Genomic DNA, 14,830 nt, shown 5'->3' with positions numbered 1-14,830 from the left:
TTCTTACATCTGAATATAACCAAAGATGTAAAGGATCTATAAAGTGAAAAGTATTTCACAGTAGTGAATTAAATCAAAGAAACAGAAATAGATTGAAAGATACATGTTTTTGGGTTAGAGAATTAATACTATGAAAATGTCAATAATACACAGTCTATAGACTCAATACAATCTCTATAGAAATTCAAACGTTACATCCACAGAGCTGGAATAAACTACTTTAAGCTTGTATGGAGTCCAAAATAATCTTGAAACAAAGAACAAAGCTAGAAGCACCACACTCCTTGATTTGAAAACATAAAGTGATTATAACCAAAACAGCATGGCACTGGCATTAAAAATATAAACCAATAAAACAGGAAACCCAAAAATAGACCCATGCACTTATGATCAAGTTTTTGGCAAAGGTTTTTTAGAACATAATATGGAGAAAGGGCATCTTTCTTCAACACATGCTGATGGAAAAATGTATATCAATATGCAGAGGAATAGAATTAGAAATTTCAATCATATGAAAAAATCAAGTCAAGTCTAAATAAGTAAAAGAAACAAATAAAAGACCCCAAACTATAAAATTACTAAAACCTAGAAGACACATCATGAATCTGGACAACAGCTTTCTTTATATGACCTTGAAAGTACAGGTAACCAAAGAAAAATAGACTAATGGGATGATATCAAACTACAGCTTCAACATAGCAGAATAAACCAAGTGAGTGAACGTGGACAAAATGGGAGAAAATACTTGTAAATCTGAGGAGGAGATAATACCCAAAATATGTAAGAAATTCAATTAAAAGCAAAGAAAACAAGTGTACCACTAGAGAGGAATATAAAATGACACGAGTGACATGGAAGGAGGAGGTAGAGCAAAGGAGGGTTTGTTAATTGCAGTGGGAGAAGGAGATTAATGTAAAAGGAGAGGGAGGAAGGAGGATAAATAACATTAAGGAGGTCTAAAAAGCCATACGGAATCGTATTACTATTAATTTACCTAAATCACACACAATACAAGTAAGTCTATGTATATACATAATTCAAATGAAGTTATCCTACTCAAGCAGACAATATGCCCTGCAAGAGCTAGAGACTAACAACACAGCTTCTACATCCAAGGCTCAGGATACATTCAGGAAGAGAAGGTAGAAAGATGGGGAAAATTTTTAAGAGCTAAAGGATCAGAAAATCTACTGTGAGATTGCATTTCCCTGAAAGGACAGGGAAGCTCACCCATGATGCCTCAATAATATGGCTGCCTAAACAAAACCTGAACAATAACTGCACCAATAGAAATGCCAACATAGAAATGGGCAATCTTGTGAGGCCCCACCCATAAATAAAGACCCACAGGCAACTAGGAACTGCTGAGAACAGGAGAAATAATCTTAGCCAAGGATTAAACCCTAATTAGTTATCTAATACCAACTACCCAGCTTGGAAATCATATACAAATTAGCAACTCCAAATTTTCTGATATGTGTAGATAGATAGATAGATAGATAGATAGATAGATAGATAGATAGATAGATAGATAGATAGATGATCTGATCCCACTATATTCATTGCCCTTAGACTAGAAAAAAACATTAAAAATGGTGAGTTATGTAAAGTTGTGGGATATAAAATCAGAATCCAAGAATCATTTGTGTTTCTATATGCTAATAATGATCTATCAAAAATATTAAGAAAAAATATTAAGAAAATAATCCTATATATGTGTATATACACACACACACAAATATATATATATGCCTTTTTCATATATATATTTATTTATTTATAGAAGAAGCAAGGTGGGGTTCAAGGGAGGATTTCTGGTAGGAAAGAAAAGGGGAAAACAATGTAACTATATTTTAGTTCCCAAAAGAAACTAATAAAAATAAAATAAAAAATAAAACACAGTCATTTAAAAGGTCAGCAGATCTGAACAGACATTTTTGTGAAGGTCAATTGAAAATGCTCAGTATCACTGATCACTAAATGTAAATCAAACCATGGTAAGATAGCATCCTATTCCTGTTAAAATGCCCTGATCAAAAGAAATGAGAGATACAAAGTATTGGAAAGATATTGAACAAAGGGAGTTTTGAAAAGTCGTTTATTAAAATGCCAATTAACATAACCAGTTTGAAAAACAGCATAGAGATTTCTCAAAAAATTAAAAGCAGAACTATCATATAGTGTTAGAGTTATTGAGACTGGGAGTATGGGGCTTTAGTATTAGTTTCTCTGGAGACTGGAATATCACAAGTCTAAGGTCTGTCTAGGCTACTGAATGAATTCAAGGCTAGCCCGGGCAGCTTGGTAAAATTAAAAAGAAACATAAAATAGTTATTTCTTTTATTTTTTCAGATCATAATATAATTACATCAATTTCCCTTTCTCTGTCCTCCTTCCAAGCCCCTCCTTGATCTTTTTTCAAATACATAGCTTCTCTTTTCATGAAAATAATGTTGTTACATGCACATACACATATCTTAATTGTGCAAGAGGTGGGGAAAAGTTTGTAAGAGGCAAAGGAACAGGGAGTTTGCTGTGAGATTATGTTTCCTAGGAATGGAAGAAGCTACACCCATAAAGTCTCACCAGGACTGTCAAATCTGAGCTGAATTGTAGACACGGTAATGAGGACAAAATGGGCAAGCCCAAGAGGCCTCAATCATACACAAAGAACTATGGACAACTTCAGAATGCTGGGGGGGGAGGGGCGGAATAGTCTTCTTAGGTCCATATGCATGGAAAATCTTTTTCCAACCCTGTGTCCTGCAGTAATGTCTATTCCTGATGTTGAGGCATGTTTTTTGGTTTTTTGTTTGTTTGTTTGTTTTTGCATGCAGCAGGAGGATGGATTCTGTTTTGTATTCATTCTGTTAGTCTGTGTCTTTTTATTGAAGAATTAAGACCATTGATATTGAGAGGTATCAATGACCAATGACTGTTGATTCCTGTTGTTTTGTTGTTGCTGTTGGTGGTGGCGGCAATGGTGGTGGTGGTGTGTATGTTAGTATGTGTGTGTGTTTCTCCTTTTAATATACTGGTCTGGTCTGAGATTATTTATTCCCTGTGTTTTCTTGGAAGCAGTAAAGTCTATAGGTTGGAGTTTATCTTATAGCAACTATTGTAGGGCTAGGTTTGTAGCTCGATACTGCTTAAATTTGGTTTTATCACTGAATATCTTATTTTCTCCATCTATAGTGATTGAAAGTTTTACTGGGTATAGTAGTCAGCTGGCAGTTGTGGTCTATGAGAGTCTGCAACACATCTGTCCTGATCTTTCTGGCTTTTAGAGTCTCCATTGAGATATCAGGTGTAATTCTAATAGGTCTTCATTTTTATGTGGCTTATGTTGCTTGCAGCTTTTAACATTTTTTTGTTACGTATGCTTATTATTTTGATTATTATATGCTGAAGGGACTTTCTTTTCTGGTGAAAACTATTCGGTGTCCTGTATCCTTGTACCTTTATAGGCATCTCCTTCTCTAGGTTAGTATAATTTTCTTGAAAATATTTTCTGGAACCTGAGCTGGGTTTCTTTTTCCTCTATTCCCATTATTCTTAGATTTTTGTCTTTTCACTGTGTCCCAGATTTCCTGAACCTTTTGTGTCAGGAGTTTTTTAGATTTAATATTTTCTTTGGCCAATGTATTTTTTTTTCTAGCACACCTGCAACACCTGGGATTTCCTCTTCCATCTATTGTGTTCTGTTGGTGAACTTTGTCTCTATAGTTCCTGCTTGAATTCAGAAATTCTTTCATTGCCAGAATTCCATCTGTTTGGGTTTTCCTTGTTGATTCTATTTTCATTTTTTGGTCTTGAATGGTGTTATTCATTTCTATGCATCTCTCTCTCTCTCTCTCTCTCTCTCTCTCTCTCTCTCTCTCTCTCTCTCTCTGTGTCTCTCTTTCTCTGTCTCTCTCTGTCTCTCTCTGCGTGTGTGTGTGTGCGTGTGTGTGTGTCTGTTTCCAGATTTAAGGTCCTCTATCATCCTCATATGGGCTGTTTTAAGATCTTTTTATTGTTTTACAGTTATATTGGAATCCTCAGGACCTGCTGTATTAGGGTTTCTGCTGATTGTGTTTTTGCTGGTGACTAGGCATCTGAGATTGGGATGATTGCAGCTCTAGATACTGATATCAGTTTTGTTTTTGCTGGGTGGGTGTTTTGTTCTTTGGTGTCTGTTTCCTTTCTGGTTTTTAGGAGAGTATGTTTCCTCTTAGGAAATTTTCTGTGAACCTGACAGGTGTGGCTACTGCGGGTTCCAGGCAAATGAACCTAAGAAAAAAGCTGGTGTAACTATTTTAATACGACAAGACAGACCCAATCAAAACCAATGAGAAGAGATGGAGAAGGACACTACATAGTCATCAAAGGAAAAATCCACCAAGAGGACATTTCAATTTTTATCATCTATACACCAAACACAAGGACACCGAAGTTTGTAAATGAAACACTACTACAGCTCAAATCACACATTGACCCTCACACACTGAGAGTGGGAGACATCGATACCCCACTCTGAACAGACAGACCGTCTAACCAAAAACTAAACAGAAATGCTGAAACTAACTAATATTATAAACCAAACGGACCTAACAGATATTTACAAAGCATTTCACTCAAACACAAAAGAATATGCCTTCTTCTTTGTGCCTCATGAAACTTTCTCCAAAACAGACCAAATACTCAGACACCAAGCCAGTCACATCAGAAACAAGAAAACTGAATAACAGCCTGCTTCCTATCAAACTAACACAGATTAAAGTTGGACATAAACAACAACAGAAACGACAGAAGGCTTACAATCTCGTGGAACCTGAGCAACTCACTACTGAATGAAAATTGGGTCAAGACAAAAATAGAGAAAGAAATTTAAGACTTTCTAGAATTGGATGAAAATGAGCACAAAACATATCCAAATTTATGGGACACCATGAAAGTCATTCCAAGAGGCAAGTACATTGCACTAAGTACCTACATAGAAAAGAAAAACCAATGGAGAGTCTCACGCTAGTAACTTAGCAGCCTGCCTGGAAACTCTAGAACAAAAGAAGAAATCAGTCTCAAAAGGAATAGATGGCTAAAAGTAATCAAACTGAGGACTGAAATTGATAAAATAGAAACAAATAGAACAATACAAAGAATCAATGATACAAACGGTTGATTCTTTGAGAAAATTCAGCAAGATAGACAAACCTTTATCCAAACTAACTAAAAGACAGAGTGAGACAATCTAACAAAATTAGAAAGGAGGGACATAACAACAGACACCAAGGAAATCCAGAGAATTATAAGGGCATATTTTTTGGTTTTTTTAAGGACATATTTTAAAATCCTATATTCCACTGAATTAGAAAGTCTAAAAGAAATGGATAATTTTCCTGATGGATACCATTTATCAAACTTAAATCAGGATCAGATAGACAATCTAAACAAACATATTATTCTCCATGAAATAGAAAGTCATTAAATTTTTTTCAGTCATAAAAAGCTCAGAGCCTAATTGTTTTAAGACAGAATTCTACCAGGCTTTCAAAAAAAAAAAAAAAACAATAGTTAACACCAATACTCTTCAAATTATTGAATAAAATAGAAACATACAGAACATTGCCCATTCACTTTATGAGACCACAGTTACTCTGATATGCAAATCATGTATAAACACAAGAAAAAAAGAGAACTATAGACCAATATCCCTTAGGAGCATATATGCAAAAATACTCAATAAAATACTAGTAAAACACATCTAAAAGATCATCAACCATGAATCAAACTTTATCTCAGAGATGCAGGGATGCTTCCTGTAATCTACCATATAACATAATCCAACATATAAATGTTATCCACCATATAAAAATCTGAAAGACAAAAAAAAACCACGCATGATAATCTCATCAGATGCAGAAATGGTCCTTGAGAAAAATCTAACAGTCCATCATGATAAAAGTTCCAGGAGGGATTAGGGATACAAGGGATATTTGTCAACATAATAAAGGTAGTTCACAGCAAGCCCATAGCCAACAACAAATTAAGTGGAAAGAAACTCAAAGCAATTCCACTTAAATCAGAAACAAGACAAAATTGGCCATTCTCTTCATACCTAGCCAATATAGTACTTGAAGTCTTAGCTAAAGCAATAAGAAAATTGAAGGAGATAATGGGGACACAAATTCGAAAGGAAAAGGCCAAAGTATCTTTATTTGTAGATGATATGATAGTCTACACAAGTGATCCAAAAATTTCCACCAGAAAACTTCCACAGTTGATAACTTCCAGCAAATTAGCTCGATTCAAAATTAACTCACAAAAATCAGTAGCCCTCCTATATACAAATGACAAATGGATTGAGAAAGAAATAAGGGAAGTAACACCTATAAATAATATACAATATATAATAATATAAAATATATACATATGCCTGCAAATAATATATAATAAACCTGTAAATAATATATAATATATAATAATATAATAATAGATTGGGGTAACTCTAATTAAAAAAGTTAAAGACTTGCATGATAAAAACTTCATGTCTTTGAAGAAAATATAAGATGGGAAGGTCTCCCATGCTCATAGATTAACATAGTAAAAATGGTCATTCTACCAAAAACAATCTACAGATTCAATGCTGTCTCCATCAAAATTCCTATACAATTCCTCATAGATCTTGATAGGCTAATTCTCAACTCCATATGGAAACACAAAATACCCTGGATAGCTAAAACAACCCTGAACAATAAAAGGACTTCTAGAGGTATCATTATTTCTGATTTCAAATTTCATTATAGAGCTATAGTAACAAAACCAACATGGTATTGTTACAAAAACAGGCATGTTGATTCATGGAATGGAATTGAAGACCCAGACATCTAGTCAAACAACCATTAACAACTGAGTTTTGATGAAGAAACCAGAAAGTAACATTGGAGGAAATAGTGTCTTCAACAAATGGATGGCTGCATGAACAAGTAGCCAAACAGATCCATACTTACCACCCTACACAAAACTCAAGTTTAAGTGTATCAAAGACCTCAACAAAAACTCAAATACACTGAACCTGATAAAGATAAAGTGGGGAATAGCTTTGAATGCATTGGAACAGAAAAAGATTTTCTGAATAGAACAACATTAGTGCAGGCACTAAGATGGACAATTAATAAATGGGACTTCTTGAAACTAAAAGCTTCTACATGGCAAAGGTCAATGCTATATGAACAAAGTGGCAGCCGACAGAATGGCGAAGAAATTTACCATCCAATAGAAGACTAATTTTATATATATATACATATATATATATATATAACTAGATATCAAAAAACAATTAATCCAATAAAAATGGGGTACAAATCTAAACAGAATTCTTAATGAAGGAAACTCAAATGGCTAAGAACCACTTAAATGCTCAATATTGTGCAAAGAGAGACCTTGGATCATTCAGCTCTAGATGAGATGTCGCCATCACATCTCTCACCGCAAGGCTCAGGCAACCCCACAGAAGAGGAGGTGGAAGGAGTCTGAGAGCCAGAGGGAATGGAGGAAACAGAATGCGGACAGCCCTCTAAATCAACTGAGCAAAGCTCATATGCGCTCACAGAACCCAAAGCAGCAAGCATAGGACTGCAGCAGTTCCTCTGTGTATATTTTATGGGTTTTGGTTTAGTGTTTTTATGGGACTGTTGAGTGTGTGAATAAGTAGGGACTGCTGAGTGTGTGAATAAGTAGGGACTGCTGAGTGTGTGAATAAGTAGGGACTGCTGAGTGTGTGAATAAGTAGGGACTGCTGAGTGTGTGAATAAGTAGGTCTCTAACTCTTATGCCTACTCTTGGGCTCTTTTTTTCTGTTGTTTGTTTGTCTTGGCCAACTTAGGTGTTATGGTTTTTTTGGTTTTCTTTTATTACATTTTGTTGTTACCTCTGTTTTTGTCTAATGAGAAACAGAAAGGGAGTAGATCTGGATGGGAGGAAAGGTAGGGAGGAACTGGGAGGAATGGGATAGGGAACTGTAATCAGGATACACTGTATGAGAAATGAATCTATTTTCAATAAAATGGAAAAAATGAAAAGCCACAAAGGAAAATTTCTAAGATTGGGCCTTTAGAACATTGTTGGAATCTTATTTCCCTGTCCAAAACCTTTTTCCTACCATACTCCTTCAATGCTGGAGATGAAACCAAAGGCCTCTCACATGGTATGTTCTACCACTGACTTACATCCCTATCGCACTTTGGCTTTTTCTTGTATTTAGCTTCTCTTCTTACTCCACTATCTTTTCTAGCATCCTTCTGGGACTTAACTTTGTCTTGCTTGAGGTGATATGTAACTTCCTCCCTGAAGTTCTAGCCTCTAGTTTTCCCCTTGTCTAATCCCTTCTGTGTTTTGTGTATGTGCATGGGCGTGTACACGTTTGCACATATGGACATACATATGTGCAGGTGTACCTGTGTGCAAATGTGGAGGAGGGGATCAGGCATCTACATGTATTGCTCCCTAACTTATTTTGTGAGACAGGGTCTCTCACTCAACCTAAACATTGCTGTCTTAGCTACACTGATTAGTCAATTAACTCCTGGGATTCAGTTGCCTCTGCACCTCTAAGTTTACAGAATATACTGCAATGTCGGACTTTTTATGTGGGTCCTGGTATCCAAATTCAGGTTCTCACAATTATTAGCAAGTTTTAGCCACTGAGCAATCTCCCCAGCTGCTCCAGTCTGTATTTCTAAAGTGAACAACTCTCTCTCTTCAATCTTTCAGTTGAAATGTTATCCTACTGTAAGTCTTCCCTCCTTCTCCTGGCATGGAAGAGCATGTAAGTCTTCCCTCCTTCTCCTGGCATGGAAGAGCATGTAAGTCTTCCCTCCTTCTCCTGACATGGAAGAGCATCTGCCATTAGCCCCAGTTCACCTCTCTGACCCTGCTTGTCATGGTCATATTCCTAAACATTTCCCAGCCATGTTTTATTGTATTTCAAGAAGATTCTCTTTTCCTGGTAATTAGTTTTTTCGTATAGCAGTTTCCATGTTCAGGACTCCCTGGTGACCCAAACCCTTGCCACCAATTAAGTCCCATTTATCTTTCAGGGTCAGACTCAAGTTTCTTCTCTACTAATTCTTCCCCAAAGACATGCATATCCATTCCTCTTCTGCATTCCTCTACAGCTTTAATATCTGTTTATCTGAGAACTCACTTCAGTACTAGCATGTTTGTGTATATCTCGTCTCCCTAACTACCTAAACACTCACTGGGCTCAGGAATTGAAATTCTATCTTTTTTCCAACACATTTGACACCAGAACGGAACATTATGTGTGTGTGTGTGTGTGTGTGTGACACACACACACATACACACATATGGAATAGTTTCCAATAGCTTATCCAACCACTTTGTCAGTACTTTAATAGCTCACTAAATCCATGATTAACCTTTTGTCACCATCACCACAAATGTCAGGCGCTGCTGGCAACAGAAGACAGAAAAGACTGTCAGAGATGAGATACATACAAAAGAAAAGCATTTCGTGTTTAAGCTTCAAGCAAGATGAAATACTAAAGTACTAGTAGTCAGAGTGCTCTAGCAGCTGAACGTGTTTCTCAATATATTTAGGTCCCTGAGGCAACTCCACAGACTTGAATTAGGTCCTTATACAGTTCTTCCAAGAGAGTGAGCAGGCAAATTATTCTTTTCTTTTCTAGTATGGGCTAGGTTGTCAATAGCCAGGTATTGAATTCAATGGCGTCAATAATGACCCATCTATTTTCCGATGGTTTTTCCTCTAGGATTTTTGCATTCCTAAACTAATAATTAAAAATCAAAATATCCTGCACGACCTTTTGTGAAACTGAAAATACGACATGATATGTCAGAAACATTCCAGTTTGAACAGAAGTAAACCGAGAGATAGGCATTGTCCCACGAGAATGAGAAAGAGTGAGCAGTAAAGAATGAACAACTCTTTGTAGGCCTATAAGAAGGCTTCATGATATGTTGAAGGCTCCAGCTTAGTCATGTTGTGATGTTACCCCCATCATAGTGACAGCATCAAGTGGTCAAAATCCCAGAATACCTTAAGGAGTGATAAAAATGACTCCTACTGATATTCTGCTCTACTCATGGATCCATGCACTATTGAGACATCATCAGAGAAAGCTTCCTCCTGAAGCATAGGCAGACATTGTGCAAAGAGAGACCTTGGATCACTCAGCTCTTGATGAGATATTGCCATCACATCTCTCCTCACAAGGCTCAGGCAACCCCACAGAAGAGGAGGTGGAAAGAGTGTGAGAGCCAGAGGGGATGGAGGACACCAGAACGCAGTCCTCTAAATCAACTGAGCAAAGCTCATATGTGCCCACAGAACCCAAAGCAGCAAGCACAGGACTGCTGTGGGGGATAAGCTTCTCCTGACTTCTACATTTCTTTTGTGAAAGACAGAAAACAGAGGTGGGAGGATTACGTAGCCTGGATTTCTTTTTAAAGAGAGTGATTATTTCTCCTTGATCTGATTCCTTCCTCTTTCTCAGCTTCACTTTTCTGAAGTGTTATTATTCTTCTTCTGAAGACAGTAATTAAAACTGCTAATTGCAATTTTCTTAACAATTATGGATGTTTAAGTTAACTACATAAATACATGTCATGGATTTCGTTTACTGGATGCAACATGACATATCTACCAATATAGAGGAGTCTAAGCTACATGCTTACCAGAATCTGAGCCCAACTGAATTTTTCCTATTTGTGTGAGTAGTTCTAAACAGGTTTCCAAATGATGTCTATCTACTTCCTGGCTGGCCAGTCTCTGCTCCCAGTTGAGCAGTTCTGTGCTTGAGCACCGACTTCCCTAATGTAGTCCCTTAAGACTACACACTCTGCCGAGAGCTGTGTATATTTGCCACCAGTTGCCTTACCGTATGGATTTCTCCCTGCTGGACAGTTTTTATGATGTTAATCCATTCTTCCATGTCTTTCCGACTGGGTGCAGCCAGGGAGACTTTTCGATGTGGTGTGATAAGCTAAACAAAACATCATATTATTAGTTGCTTTTCACCACAAAATTAGACATAGTTACCAAGTATATTCACAACCACTGCTTGAATATAAGACCTAAGTTTTCAGAGCCACCCCCAGCTGTTCTCATCACTATTCAAGACAATAATAATTAAAATAGTAGTAATCAAGACTTTAATGCTACCTCATGTGTGCCAAACACTATTCTGATACATTTTTAGAAATATTCTTTCAATCAGTCTTTATTACAGTACCATGAGATGGACATTGCATTTCTTCCCCTTTCATAACCAGGAAAACGAAGACAAGAGCAATTAAAAAAACTTGTCTAAAGTCATCCAGAAGTTAAAAAATGAAGGCAGATTCTTTGACTCCATTTGAGTCCATGCTCTTAAACACTAAACTACCGGTCATCCATTTCTAAAAGGAGCTTGCCTAAAGTGTTTACTTGCTCACTGCTGTTCTATGGAAAGTAGGGGAAGTGTATTTACTTCAACAGAGTCCCTCTCTTGCTGTTTGTGCACCGTACCAGATGTCAAAAAAAATCCAGCTTCTTTCTTTATCATTGGCAGGGAGGGATAAGTGGAAGAATCTCACTAGGAATATCTATCTATCTATCTATCTATCTATCTATCTATCTATCTATCTATCATTGTGTGTTTGTGTGCATGATGTGCACATGTATGTATGTGAGTGTAGGTGTATGTGTGGCAAAAACCATGTGTGAAGGCTCCTTCCTCGACAGGATCCAGGGATTGAGTTCAGATCACTGAGCTTGCATGGCAAACTCTTTGGCCTGGTGAACCTCACTGCTTCAGGGCTGAAGATCTTAGTGATGCAGCCAGAAGCAGAACTTGTATTTTTGCAGATAGTAAGAGAGAATACAATTGGCTATCATGTCAGTCATTGCTTCAGGGGCTCTGCTTGTTATTTTATGATGAATGCCTCAAACTGATGCTAGCGCTAACCATACTAACATGCAATTTTGGTCTCCTTTTGCATGTAGTGCTTGATTTTGCAGCAGATAGGCATAGGAGCTGGTTAGGACAATGAATAATCACAGTCACTCCTTTGTTTTCGATCCAATTCTTAGTTGATCTGATGTGCAACAGCCCTGGACTTTCCCTAAGATAAAGGATAGCCTAGCCTCAAGCGGAACCCTAATGGAACCAACTGATGGGGCTGACAAAAACAATTTTGGAGACGGTGGGAAGGAGCATTCGGGGCTAGTGGACTTGATGCTTTGAAGTGATTATTCCGGTTTAGATATACGTGAATGACCAAAGCGGTACAACGGCCCAGGGACACTAAGCCCTGAACACTTCTGCTTTCTTAGAAGTACTCTCATCCGTAACCTCACCATGGACTGGATTTCACTATGGATGACCTACCATGCCAGGGGAAATTATGTCATGAACCTTGGTTATTCTATTTTTTCCCTATGGCTTATCAGTCTCTCGAAACTCTCCCCAATGATACTTCTAAACACCTTTCAGAAGACTGATTGAATGCCATAGTAGTCAAAGGCCCCTTGTCCCTTGAAGTCAGCTTTGACTTTATAGCAGCCTTTAATGGGGAGCATGGTTAGTATTCACTGTTCTCGCCATCATTAGGCTAGCAGAAATTTGTACAAATAATAACATTTTTCAATCAAAGAAGACTTGTTAACCCTGATGTTCCCCAAAATAGAACAAATAAATAGAACGACCCTATTTCTTAGCTAGCCCCGCCCGTGCACATCCAGCCATTCCCCATCTTACTTACACAGAAACTGTGGCAAAGATTTCTCCAGCTGCTTTCTGCCAAGGCGACTTCCGACAGATCAATTGTTTCAAAGTGCGCAAACTGGAAGATAGAGAAGGAGAACGGTAAGAAGCCGTCTGACTGATTAGGCAAACAGACATTAAAAGGTACACATCCACATCCACTGACAAACATTTTTGGCAGTTACGATCTAACCATTTGTCTTGAGGGCTAGGATTTATATAGTCACATGATTTCTGTAGACAGAGCATGTGGCAAGTATAAAACAAACGAAATAGAAACACAATTTTCCAAAAACTTTTCAGTAGACTTGGAGCAAGGCTTGGACTGCTCAGCAGACTTACCCAAATATAAACTTCGTGCTGGATAAGATAACAAAATATAGCCTACCTGGGAAATTTGCAGTATAAATATTACCAAGTCCTAATTTATTGGGTGGCAGTCTTTGACTATGTCCTTGTGATAGCCAGTCTGGAGCCTGTATCTCCTGGTAGATCTGACGCGGTAGAGACTGCCCAAGCTAGCAGCAGAGCATCAATACCGTCAATATAGACAAGGCTAGCTGCTCACTATGTAACCTGTGTCGGCATATAAGACTCCATGCTCAGAACGGCCTAGGATTTGGTCTAAAGCTTTGCTATTGCCACCTTTAAATCCCCGATCATTTGAGTTTGGGGTTTGTGTTTTGTAAATAAAGCCCAATAAGACCATGGGCTGTGACACAAATACAGGAAGCCTATGTCACCTGCACATCCTCTCCTGTTTTGTCATTCTAACTGTATTATCATATGCCTGCACTTAGAATTCCAGTGAATCCCATCATGGTGGTAAGGCAAGTACAAAGTATGCTATGTCTATGACTGAGCAGCTGTGGGTACTGACAGTCCACACGTTCTGTTGGAGTCATGACTTGCTATAGAAACAAGCAACCGGGGAGCCTTACTCTATTTATTCTTATTCCTCACCTGTCCTTGTATTATGCAACCATTAATGCTGAAAAGGATGGCACTGAAGGACTAGGAAAGTCGGGGCAAACTACTGTGCCCTTTCCATTTACTCAGAAAGTGCTGGCAGAATGTGAACACATAAAAAAGTGAAAAATAAAGAGCTAGTTTTTGTATACTGCTGAAAACAAAATATACTAGCCCAAATTATATAACGATGGTGCTTCTTTTTATAAGTTAAATGCTCTTATATTTATATTTAAAAATGGAATGGTGCGAAAGAAAATTAAATGGCAAACTTTATACAAATTATCTTTTTAGAATAACATTAAATCCCAAATCAAAACACCATAAGCCAATGTTTTATATTTTAGTATAAATAGGAAACATTTTGTGTTAGTACCATTAATGATATTTTTCCTGATTTTTGAGTAAAGGGTTCTGCATTATCATTTTGCACTGGGCCCCACAAATTTTGTAGGCCATTCTGCATACAGAAACTAACCATGGCTGGGCGGTGGTGGCACATGCCTTTAATCCCCACGCTCAGGAGGCAGAGGCAGGTGGATCTCTGTGAGTCTACACAGCTAGTTCCAGGACAGGCTCCAAAACTACAGAGAAACCCTGCCTTGAAAAAAAAAATCAAAACAGAAACTAACTGGGGAATCCATGAAAATGAAGAGACATAGGAAAGGGGAAAGGAAAAATACACCACTCATTTGATCCAAAGGGATTAGTTACAGGAAGAAGAGATGCTTTCAACTTCTCCTTTATTGATGACCTTCTCCGTACTCACACATTCCTTGGCATCCAGCCACTAATGCAGATGAAAGGATTCTATAATTACCGAAGGGTGGTGTGCAAAGTGGAGCTTCTGTCCTTGAATCAGACAATATCTAAGCTTCCATCTCCGGAAGGAGTTACAGTTCTTAAGCAGGGGTCCTTCCTTCAGGATTTTCTGAAAGACACAAGCATAGCAGTAGATAAGTTAGATGAACTTGCGAGATTGTTTATTTGTTCTCTCAAGTGGGAAAATTACTTATCTGGAACATTCTATCTCTGCTACCTAGCTGATGAATAATAGCCTGTAGGCCAGGCAAGAATACAAGGAAATTAATTCC

The 14,830-nt window shown here is 37.6% G+C and overlaps 1 protein-coding gene across 1 annotated transcript in view; it reads right to left on the bottom strand.

The window, feature by feature from the left end:
- Window positions 1-14,830, bottom strand: part of Dgkk (diacylglycerol kinase kappa) — a 123,753-nt gene that overhangs the window by 54,475 nt on the left and 54,448 nt on the right. Inside the window, exons 2-4 of the mRNA XM_085684309.2 lie at window positions 14,557-14,667; window positions 12,766-12,846; window positions 10,902-11,006 (exon numbers count right to left, since the gene is read on the bottom strand). Of these exons, the coding sequence (XP_085540435.1) occupies window positions 10,902-11,006; window positions 12,766-12,846; window positions 14,557-14,667 (297 nt within the window). The remainder of the gene's footprint in view (window positions 1-10,901; window positions 11,007-12,765; window positions 12,847-14,556; window positions 14,668-14,830) is intronic.

This window comes from Myodes glareolus, chromosome X, assembly GCF_982192425.1.
Source record: "Myodes glareolus chromosome X, mMyoGla1.1, whole genome shotgun sequence".
In the NCBI taxonomy this organism is placed as follows: Eukaryota; Metazoa; Chordata; class Mammalia; order Rodentia; family Cricetidae; genus Myodes; species Myodes glareolus.
Note: the sequence above shows the minus strand (reverse complement) of the source record. Positions and strands in the feature narration are given on the sequence as shown.